Source organism: Sapajus apella, unplaced genomic scaffold (assembly GCF_009761245.1).
Source record: "Sapajus apella isolate SASKATOON/1434 unplaced genomic scaffold, GSC_monkey_1.0 scaffold1, whole genome shotgun sequence".
NCBI lineage: Eukaryota > Metazoa > Chordata > Mammalia > Primates > Cebidae > Sapajus > Sapajus apella.
The window spans coordinates 72,510,522-72,522,661 of record NW_022436941.1 but is presented as its reverse complement, the minus strand read 5'-3'; the positions used below and the strand labels follow the sequence as shown (position 1 = coordinate 72,522,661).

The following is a 12,140-nucleotide window of genomic DNA, read 5'->3' as shown; positions in this document are numbered from 1 at the left end:
AAGAATGGCTAACTTAACTACAGATGTTAGCACATGAAGACATTGTTTTACAGTTTTTTTCTTATAGTATCTTTGGGTAATATTGGCCAAATAAAATGAGTTGGGAAGTGTTTCCTCCTCCTCTGCTTCTTAGAAGAGATTGTTTAGAATTGGTATTATTTCTCCCTAAGTGTTTAGTAAAATTCATCATTGATGTTATCTGGGCCTGTAGTTTTCTTTCTAGGAAGTTTTTTAACTTAAACTCAATTTCCTTAATAAATATGGGTCTATTTAGTTTATTTATTCAGTGAGCTTTCTAGCTTGTATCCTACAAGGAATTTGTTTCATCTAAGTTGTTAAATATACAATCCTTGAGTTGGTCATGGTGTTTTCTAGTTAGCCTTTTAATACCCATAGTGACTGTAGTATATCCCCTCTTTCATTTCTGTCACTGTTAATTTGTAGCTTATCTTATTGCTCTAAAAGCATTTTTAATGCACTCAAGATAGTTAACGCTAGAAACTTCTTATTCAACACCAAATATGAGTGACTAATTTTTAATTAAGGATCTATTTCTTTTTTATATAACAGTAATAACTTCTATGTGATTAGTAGTAGTACTTCATTCTGTATAATACTGGAATACTAGGAATTCATTCTAACTTAGTGAAAAATGAAGTTGGCTTAGATGGAATACGAATTTAACTTCTGAGGGCCTAAGACTTAATTTAAATTCTACAGAACCATGTATCTACAGATCTTCATTGTAGCTCTAGTGCAGGTGCTTAGGTGTCTACAAGTCTAATTGAGAAACATCTAGTGTTCCTCTAAATTAGAGTCCTTTTATCTATATCAAAACCACCTAGTGTACTGTTTAAAATGGCCATTCCTAGGCCTTATTACAGGACCTACTATATCAGAATTTAACATGTGGCCCCGAATCTGCATCATCTTTTATGAGTTTTTTTTTTTTTTTTTGAGACGGAGTTTCACTCATGTTACCCAGTCTGGAGTGCAATGGCGCGATCTCGGCTCACTGCAACCTCCGCCTCCTGGGTTCAGGCAATTCTCCTGCCTCAGCCTCCTGAGTAGCTGGGATTACAGGCATGCGCCACCATGCCCAGCTGATTTTTTGTATTTTTAGTAGAGACGGGGTTTCACCATGTTGACCAGGATGGTCTCGATCTCTTGACCTCATGATCCACCCACCTCGACCTCCCAAAGTGCTGGGATTACAGGCTTGAGCCACCGCACCCGGCCCGAATCCGCATCTTTAATGAATTCTCCAGGTGATTCTTACAATGAAGTTATAGAACTACTGCTCTAATGTCACCAAGGAGAAAGAGAAAAGTTGGTTTTTAAACTTCAAGATACAAAATAATTAGTCTTTTTTCTTTCTTTCTTTTTTTTTTTTTTTTTTTTTTGAGTTGGAGTCTTGCTGTCACACAGCCTACAGTGTGGTGGCGCAATCTCGGCTCACTGCAACATCTGCCTCCCAGGTTCAAGCGATTCTCATGCCTCAGCCTTCCAAGTAGCTGGGATTACAGGCACCCACCACCATTCCAGGCTAATTTTTGTATTTTCAGTAGAGACAGGGTTTTACCATGTTGACCAGGCTGGTCTCAAACTCCTGACCTCAAGTGATCTGCCTGCCTCGGCCTCCCAAAGTGCTGGGATTACAGGCATGAACCACTGTGCCAGGCCAATTAGTCTTTTGACAATGGTTCCATGAGGCCTAATCATCTGCATTATTACCAATTTAATTTTATATTACTTCGTGGCCAGGCACAGTGGCTCACACCGGTAATCCCAGCACTTTGAAAGGCCAAGGTGGGCAGATCATTTGAGATCAGGAGTTCAACACCAGCCTGGCCAATATGATGAAACCCAATCACCATCAAAAACAAAAATTAGCTGGATGTCATGGCAGGCACCCATAATCCCAGCTACTCAGGAGGTTGAGGCTTGAGAATTGCTTGAACCCAGGAAGTGGAGGTTGCAGTGAGCTGAGATCACAACACTGCACTCCAGCCTGGCAACAGAGTAAAACTCCATCTCAAAAAAAACCCACCAAATTTATGTTACTTCCTTTTTCAGTTTTCCCTCACAAAACTTGTGAAGTCATTACATGTCAGCACCAATTTCATGATAAATAAACGAAAAATATATTCCACTTGGAATTTAATTAAATAATCACCCTCACTGCAGTTAGATCCATGCCATTAATGCCTAATGCTCCTTTTCTCCACTAACTAATATGGCATCTAATTTATAATAAAGATTTTAAGTCTCTTGTTATATTTAAATTGAATCAAATTTAAACTATGTTAATTATAAGACTGGCATGCCAAGCCAAATTATCACGGATTACATGAACAAGCAATGTTAGTGATAGATGATGCTTTTTGTTATCCATCAAATAATTACTAAGTTTCCTTTTTTTAAAAAAAAATCAGTGTTTATGGGCACACAAATACCATTTAGAAAATCCTTAACTTAGGAGCAAGTCACTGGCTTAGTTAAATGTGTTTATATTTGATAGTTTCCAAGGTAAGGTTACCACTGGGGAAATTGTGATAATTAAGTCAAACAGTGAGATCACTGACCTAACCAGTGCATTAAGGATTTCTAAATGTATCTTCTTATGTATTTAACGTAAGTGGCCATGCTAATGTTATCAATACCAAACTGCAGACAAGATTAGTTAAGAACTATGCAGAAAACCTGAGCATCCTACCTTTACTTTCTATACAATCACATTACCAATTTTTTTCTTTTCAAAACATCCATTGCATCAAGTGCTGCTTCCTAACAGCTCTTAAGATTCTGTTTGCCAGAACAAGCAACATTAAAGATATTGTTTCCCATGTTATTTATTCATTACTGATAGTACTTATCAAAGCTAAACCTAGATAATATTTCTTCTCTCCTGACATACTGCTCGGTAGCAAGTACATGCCTTCTCAACCAGCATAGGAAACCTTTCCTTTGGGTCATTTCACCTCTCAAAAAACTTTGCTTAAGGGAAATTGGAGCTAAAGAGCTTACCAACAAATAGCCCTACTGGAGTTCAATAAATATACTTTGCTATTAAATCTAATATACAAATATGATAGAAGTTTGAAAATGGAACCTTATCCCAGTGCTATATTGGCACTTAACAAGGCCAGTGATCATTTCCAAAGGAGTCATGTTATGTTTTCAGTCTGTTTGTGATACACCTATTGTCTAAACGGATTTATTCTTTAAGAATATACACAAGAGGTTTTCCTCCATTATTTTCAAACATCAGATATGGTGTTTGGTTTTTTGAAGGAGGGAGGGGGTACTATCTACAACAAATACTTCATTCATAGCCAGAAACTATTTGTATCCTGGGCTTCAGCCCCTAGTCGAATCAGGAATGCTCTTCAGCGCTGCTGCTGAATGATCTGCTCCGGATGTGATTTCTCAGTTGCTCTATAAGTTCAGGATTTTGTTGCTGTATCTGCTGAGCAAACTGTTGTCCCCTGTAGTAAAGATGCAACGTGGTTTGAATAGGGAATTACCAGTCACACCCATGCAAAAAGAACTGCAGAAAATGTGGGAGCTACCTACAGGGGGCTTTTTCTATAAAAACAAGTTTTAGAGCCACAACTTTAGTATCTACGAGTTTACCAATACCTCCATATAGCATAATTACAATGCAGTGTTCTTTATAAGAAACAAAACACCCATGCTAATAAAATGAATACTTCAATTGGGTGAAATCTACTTCTATAGTGCTAATAACAAAGAAGCAAAGGGCTAAGAAGTATATGTTTTTATTGTATGTGCTCAAATATAATGCTTTTATACATAAGTCTTAACAATCTCATATAACACCCAGTTTGGGATGCTTTGGGAGGTTACCTAACAACTAATTTTAAAAACACTAAGAAGTTTATCACAAATTCTAGCGTGTGACCCTCTATTGGCAGTGTTAGGCATTACTATATGCCACTTAAAGGTCATTCTAAAAATGCAATATTCTAAGTGGATACACGGTTGTGATGACAAACAACAAATGGTACTGTGGCTTCATATAAAGTGTCCAGCAATAGCATCAGACACAGTTTCAAAACTCAAAGTTATCTTCACCAATTTAAGTGAAGGCAATGTGCTCAAGTAACAAGATGATGCAGGTAGTTCCTCTAAGTGTTGACAGGCACTGAAAAAGTTTGAATAAAATAGTTTCCTGAATTGGCTGAACGTTAAAGTAGGTAACGTGATTTTAAACTATGTATGTGTACCTAAATTGATATATATTTTAAGTAGATACTTGACCTTCATCTGTGTCCCTGAGTAGTTTGAAGTCTGCTAAAAAAACATTTTCTTGGCTCTTCATTGGAAAAAAAAAATGGGGGATTAATAGCTTTATATATATGAGATCACAATTTATTTGGAGATATAACTTTTACTATTTGTCTCCATACCCTCAAAGTAACAGGTCACCAATCCTTGGGACCCTCTGTAACCAAAGATATTGTAATGATGCCACCACTTAGAAAACCAAGGACCCTAATTTCATACTGACAACACAATCAAGTAAAACTAAAATTAGGCTGCAAATGAAAAGACTAAATGTGCTTTGGCTTCTTTAGTAAGTCACTAACCTGTACCTCAGTCTCTCTAGACATTGAGTAGGGATATAAATTATCTACTTTTCTAATATCTGTCCCTCACCTGCCTTATTGAGATGGTGCCAGAAAAGAAAAAAAAATCTGTTGGTACTTGACTGTCCCCTTTTAATAAAGCATAATGAGTAGGGGAAAAAAAAGCAGAATGAACATATGATTCTTTTTCTCAACAGACAGGGCTGGCCAGACCAGGTCTGGATTCCTGCCCTGCAGTCTAAAAAGTAGTTCTAATTCATGAACTTCTTTCAGATTTAGTAAGTTTAAAGAGGCCAATATTACTAACAGTAAAAGATAAAAATTTAAAAAGAATGCCCTTACCCCTCACCATAGAGATAAGCTGTAAAACATAAAAGACATCTTCTATTTTAAATAATACTTACGCTTGGATGAGGCTTGATAGGTCAGTTAGGCCCCCAACTCCAGCAGCAGGTCCCCCAATGGCATTTGTCATCATCCCTGACATTCTAGAGTACACAAGAAATACATCACTGGGATTGGTGTATATTCTTAACAAATAAGACAACTGGACGAGGAAAAGTTAATAAAATATGCCCATGTTATGCCAGAGGCTAGACCAAATGTGTATAGCTTTAAGCTCCAACTGACTGCCATTTGGAACAGTTTCATCATTTTTGAGCTGATGTGCTCGAATTAGGAGGCTGGCAAGTAGAATCAGGGAAATGTAATAAGCTATTTCTATATACTTACAGCTGTTGAACTTGAGGGTTCTGCATTAAACTTGCTGCCTGGAATTGAAAAATAGCACCTCCCATTAAAGGCAGTTAATATATGTAGGGATTTTTAACAAAGATTTTTTTTTGGAAGAATGAAAGCTAAACCATGTATGCACTAACATTTTGTAAAGTTTCAGTGTGCTATGCAAAGTAAATGGGAACATAAAAAGAGAGGAGGTACTAGAAAAAGTGCCATTAAGAAGACATGGTGAGGATACAGAGATTACAAACAACACTATAAACTGAGGACATTGACAGCAGTTTACTTACTACACTGATCACATCAATTAAGCCAAAAGGAAAAATAGGAACGTTAAAAGTATAGTTAAGGAATCTCCTACACTTGAGAAGGTCCACTCCAAATGAGCTCTTAAGAGATGTGACTTTGCTCCACAGGGCCCAGCAGTTTCAATCCTTCCCATGCTTACAGTGGCACAGAGAATTAAATTTATGTGCACACACACTTTTAAAATATTCTATTTTGAAAGCATCACAGTTTCTTTGGCCTCAAATGGGGACTGTTAACAATATTCATATAAAATTTGAATTTAGTCTAAATCTTTATAGACAATAGTTTTTATTCAGGGACTCTCTATGAAGTTTTGGGCACTTGCTTATATTACCAGAAAGATCACTGATTGATTTGCAAATAATTCAAAACTTTCCTCAAGTCCCAGTCAGGATTGGTGCCTCTGAGCCAACCCATAAGTGCTAAGGGCATTACACAGGAAAAGCAGGCCGTATGAGCTGTAAACATTTTGCAATCCCTTTAAACTGGCTCTGCAACAGCAGTTCTTTCCATTCTCCCAGAATCTAGGAACTAGAAGAAATTTAGAGCAGATCTATGGCTTTTCCGGTCACTTTTCAGTAAGCAGTCCTCCTGTCACTTTAAGTTGTATAAAATGACCTTCAGTTCAGTAATTAATATCTCAGTGTAACAACCAAAAACATAAAGCTTCATTTATAGGTAAAACTTTTTCCTTCCCTAGCATGGGCCTGCTACACATTGGCCAGTTGCAGCAGAAAAGAGGCAACAGTGACTGCTCTGTTTCCCATCATAGGGGTCCCCAACCCTTGGGCCACAGACAGTTAGGAACCAGGCTGCAGAGCAGCAGGTTAGCAGTGGGCGAGTGAGATCAGCTGCAGCATTAGATTCTCAGAAGAGCAAGAGCCCTACTGTGAACTGCATATGTGAGGCATCTAGGTTGAGTGCTTCTCATGAAAATTTAATGATTCTCCCCATCCTTCTCTTACCCTCTACACCCAGTATGGTCCATGGTAAAATTGTCTTCCATGAAACTGGTCCCTGTTGCCAAAAAGGTTGGGGACTACTGTCCTATAGTGCTTTTTTTTTTGTCACCCAGACTGGAGTGCAATAGCATGACCTCAGCTCACTGCAACCTCAGCCTCCTGGGTTCCAGCAATTCTCTCCTGCCTCAGCCTTCCAAGTAAGTGGGATTACAGGTGTGCACCACCACATCCAGCTAATTTTTGTATTTTTAGTAGAGACAGGGTTTCGCCAGGTTGGCCAGGATGGTCCGGAATGCCTGACCTCAAGTAATCCGCCCACCTCAGCCTCCCAAAGTTCTGGGATTACAGGCATGAGCCACCAGGCCCAGGCCTATAGTGCTTTATCCTGTAGTGCTTCTAGTCCTCTTCCCCCAACTTGTGATTAGGAGTTCTGGCCCTCCAGGGTGAGGGTTAAATGGAGGGAAAGGTGAAAGGAACAGGAAAGTTCTTATTTGATGACTGGTATTATCTTACTAGTTTTGCATAGGTGCTCTTTGAGTTTGCAAGGTGTTAAAAAAACTGCTGTAGTTCTCTTACAGGGTACTTTCTAGTGTTCTTCAGACACTTCTCCCTTCCCTACACCCCTGGAGATTTCTCATCTATTCTTTGAAAAGGGTAATTTACTCTCTGGATGGATGAGAGTACTTTCGTTTCAGTCTCAGGTTCTTGGCAGTCCTCCAAAGATTCTGTGTTGGGATCCTGTCACACTTCCAAGAAAGCCTCTTGGACATATTCAGACACACCCTCTCACAATTGTGTGTGCTCACCTTGGTCCACAGGAAACACCTCTGCTCCACAGTCATCAGTATAGTAACTGCCCAAACCACACAGCTAATTCTGCCACTGGCTTTCCAGTTGAACATCAGGTAGAAAGTCTCTGGACCAGAAAAGCCCTTTCTCAGTGGCGGCTTGAGATGAGAGCAAGCTTCCCCACTTCCTTCATATACGGAGCCCTAGAACTCTAATAGCTCTCTCCAAAAATCATGTTTTTATCTCTATCAACCTGGCCCTTTTTACAAGTCACAAAACATATTTTTTATCCCCATCTTTTGCAACTCCTACATGGTGGTCTCACACCTTATTTTGGTACATAGCAGCTTGGAGCCTAAGCCAAATCTGAAACTAAAAGAATTCCATTTTCACATCCTGTCACAATTCCATAACCTGAGTCCTAGAATGGGTAACCATGCTTAAAAGAAAAAAAAAAAGTCACAAGACCTACAAAACATGTATTTGCCAGCATGGTAAGAAGACTGAAATTTGATGAGGGAAAAATAAAAACAACCTATTGCTAAAAAGACTTGTCTCACTGAGAATGAGTCATCTGTGCATTTCAGTTCAACAGAAGATGTAACTGATGCAAGACAAATTTTTTTGAAGGAAACAAAAGATGAATAAAAACCGATTTCTGCCCTCCAAGGGCATATCGTGTGATAGAATAATTCTCATCCAAAAAATACAGTCACCCCAGGAGCTTGATAACATCTTAGACCCACTAAATCAAAGTTACCACATATTGGGCTACAGCATGTATGTTCTCAAAAAGACCCATAAATTAATACATTATTTTGTTGGTTTGAAGAATAGAGGGCATTTTATACACACACACACACACACACACACACACACAGACAGACACGACTCTTAAGATAGAAGACAAGGCAGACAATGCTGAGGGGCAAGCCTAGGGAACCACAATGACCAAATACTCAGACTGCAGATGTTAGATATCTTCCTAGGACCACTTTAATGTAAGAGAATAGTTTTTGTTTGGATGGTTGGTTGTTTTTGTTTTTTGTTTTTGTTTTTTGAAACGGAGTCTCACTCTGTTGCATGGTCTTGGCTCACTGCAACCTCCGCCTCCCGGGTTCAAGCAATTCTCTTGCTACAGCCTCCCAAGCAGCTGGGATTACAGGTGCCTGCAACCACACCTGGCTAATTTTTGTACTTTTAATAGAGACAGGGTTTCACCATGTTGGCCAGGCTGGTCTCGAACTTCTGACCTCATGATCTGCCTGCCTCGGCTTCTCAAAGTGATGGGATTACAGGCATGAGCCACTGTGCCCAGCCAAGACAGTTTTTAACTTTTCATATATTGGCAGACTCCTGTGCCAATTTGATGAAAAATATGATACTCTCTCTGGAAAAATGCACATATACGCATGTACACAGATTTTTATATACAATTTTGGGGAAATCCCTGAGCTTCCTGAAGTCCATCCTTGGCTTTCCCACAGGAGGCACATGGACAGGTTAAGAACCCTGCCATTCAGTCAGAGAGAAAGGCGAGACCACCTACAAAGGGAAGCCTATTAGACTAATAACAGATCTCTCAGCAGAAATCCTACAAGCCAGGAGAGATTGGAGACCAATATTCAACATTCTTAAAAGAATTTCCATCCCAGAATTTCACATCTGGCCAAAGTAAGCTTCATAAGCAAATGAGAAATAAGATCCTTTTCAGACAAGCAAATGCTGACGGAATTCATTACTACCAGACCTGCCGTACAAGAGGTCCTGAAGGGAGCACTAAATATGGAAAGGAAAAACTGTTGCCAGCCACTACAAAAACACACTGAAGTACATAGACCAGTGACACTATTAAGCAACCACATAAGTCTGCAAACCAGCTAGCATCATGATGACAAGATCAAATTTACACATACCACTACTAATCTTAAATGTAAATAAATGTCCCAATTAAAAGACACAGAATAGCAAGCCAGATTAAAAAAAAAAAAAAAAAAGACCCATCAGTGAGCAATCAAGAGACCCACTACACGTACAAAGACACACATAGGCTCAAAATACAAGGATGGAGGAAAATTTACCAAGCAAATGGAAAACAGAAAAAAGCAAGGGTCGTAATTCTATTTTCTGACAAAACAGACTTGAAACCAACGAAGATCAAAAAAGACAAAGAAGGAGGAGGAGGTTGCAGTGGGCCATGATGGCACCACTGCACTCCAGCCTGGTGACAGAGCAAGACTCTGTCTCCAGAAAAAAAAAAGACAAAGAAGGGTATTACATAATGGTAAAAGGTTCAATTCAACAAGGAGAGCTAACTATCTTAAATATATATGCACCCAACACAGGAGCACCCAGATTCATAAAGTAAGTACTTAGAGAACTTCAAAGAAACTAGACTCCCATACAATAATAGTGGGAGACTTTAAAACTCTACTGACAATATTAGACAGATCATCAAGACAGAAAACTAACAAAGATATTCAGAACCTGAACTCAGCTCTGGATCAAGTAGACCTGATATCTACAGAACTCTCCACCCAAAGCAACAGAATATTCTTCTCATCACCACATGACACTCAATTCACTCAAAAACACACAACTACATGGAAATTGAACAACCTGCTCATGAATGACTTTTGGGTAAATGATGAAATTAAGGACGAAATCAGGAAGTTCTTTGAAACTAATGAGAACAAAGATACAGCATACCAGAATCTCAGACACAGCTAAAATAGTGTTAAGAAAGAAATTTAGAGCACTAAATACCCACATCAAAAAGCTATAAAGATCTCAAGTTGCCAACCTAACATCTCAACTAAAAGAACTAGAAAAACAAGAGCAAACAAACTCCCAAGCTAGCAGAAGACAAGAAATAACCAAGATCAGAGCTTAACTGAAGGAGACAGAGACACAAAAAAACCCTTCAAAAAAAAAAAAGCAAACAAACAAAAAACAATGAATCCAGGAGCTGGTTTTTTGAAAAAAATTAATAAACTAGATAGACCACTAGCTATACTAATGAAAAGGAAAAGAGAAGATTCAAACAAACACAATCAGAAGTGATAAGGGGGATATTACCACCGACCCAACAGAAATACAAACAACCATCAGAGAATACTATAAACAATCCTACGCACATAAACTAGAAATTTTACTAATCAATTTCTGGAAGAAATGGATAAATTCCTGGACACATACACCCTCCCAAGACTGAACCAGGAAGAAAATAAATCCCTGAATAGGCCAATAATGAGTTCTGAAATTGAGGCAGTAATAAATAGCCTACCAACCAAAACAAAAGCCCAGGACCAGATGAATTCACAGCTGAATTCTACCAGAGGTACAAAGAAGGGCTGGTACCAGTCCTACAGAAACTATTCTAAAAAACTGAAAAGGATGAACTCCTCCCCAACTCTCTCTATGAGGCCAACATCATCCCAATACCAAAATCTGACAAACAACAACAAGAAAAAGAAAACTTCAGGCCAATATCCTTGATGAACATTGATGGAAAAATCCTCAGCAAAATACTGGCAAAACAAATCCAGCAGCACATCAAAAAGCTTCAAAATCACCATCAAGGAGGTTTCATCCCCAAGATGCAAGGCTGTTTCTAAATAAGCAAATTAATAAATGTGATTCATCTCATAAACAGAACTAAAGACAAAAACCCCATGATTATCTCAATAGATGCAGAAAAGGTCTTTGATAAAATTCAACATCCCTTCATGTAAAAAACTCTCAATAAACTAGATACTGAAGGAACATACCTTAAAATAATAAAAACCATATATGACAAACCCACAGCCAATATCACACTGAATGGGCAAAAGCTGGACATATTCCCCCTTGAAAACTAGCACAAGATGAGGAAACCTTCTTTCACCACTCCTATTCAACATATTAATAGTATTGGAAGTTTTGGCCAGGGAAATCAGGCAAGAGAAAGAAATAAAGAGTATTCAGTTAGAAAGAGAGGAAGTCAAACTACCCCTGTTTACAGATGACATGATCCTATATCTAGAAAACCCCACTGTCTCAGTCCAGAAGTTTCTTAAGCTGATAAGCAACTTCAGCACAGTCTCAGGATACAAAATCAATGATCAAAAATCACTAGCATTCCTACATATCAACAATGGGCAAGTTGAGAATCAAATCACAAACGAACTCCCATTCACAATTGCCACAAGAATAAAATACCTAGGAATACAACTAACAGGCAAAGCAAAGAAACTCTTCAAGGAGAACTACAAACCACTTCTTAAATCAGAGATGACACAAATCAAAAAACATTCTATGCTCATGGATGGGAGGAATCAATAGCATGAAAATGACCATATTGCCACAAGCAATTTATACATTAAATGCTATTCTCATTAAACTACCATTAACATTCTTCACAGAATTAGAAAAAAACAATTTTAAAATTCATATGGAGCTGGGCGCAGTGGCTCACGCCTGTAATCCCAGCAGTTTGGGAGGCCGAAGCAGGCAGATCATGAGGTCAAGAGATCGAGACCATCCTGGCCAGCAAAGTGAAACCCCATCTCTACTAAAATATAAAAAGTAGCTGGGCCTAGTGGCACACGTCTGTAGTCCCAGCTACTCGGGAAGCTGAGGCAAGAGAATTGCTTGAACCCAGGAGGCGGAGGTTGCAGTGAGCTGAGATTGTACCACTGCACTCCAGCCTGGCACCTGGCAACAGAGCAAGACTCTGTCTCAGAAAAAA

At 38.8% G+C, this 12,140-nt stretch overlaps 1 protein-coding gene across 2 annotated transcripts in view; it reads right to left on the bottom strand.

Annotated features, from left to right (window-relative positions):
- Nucleotides 1-3,184: 3,184 nt before the first annotated feature.
- SGTB (small glutamine rich tetratricopeptide repeat containing beta) overlaps nt 3,185-12,140 on the bottom strand; it is a 50,892-nt gene continuing 41,936 nt past the window's right edge. For both annotated transcript variants that reach the window (XM_032279530.1, XM_032279521.1), the window contains exons 9-11: nt 5,346-5,383; nt 5,018-5,101; nt 3,185-3,488 (exon numbers count right to left, since the gene is read on the bottom strand). In XM_032279530.1, coding sequence (XP_032135421.1) covers nt 3,377-3,488; nt 5,018-5,101; nt 5,346-5,383 — 234 coding nt within the window. In that variant the 3' untranslated portion in view covers nt 3,185-3,376. The remainder of the gene's footprint in view (nt 3,489-5,017; nt 5,102-5,345; nt 5,384-12,140) is intronic.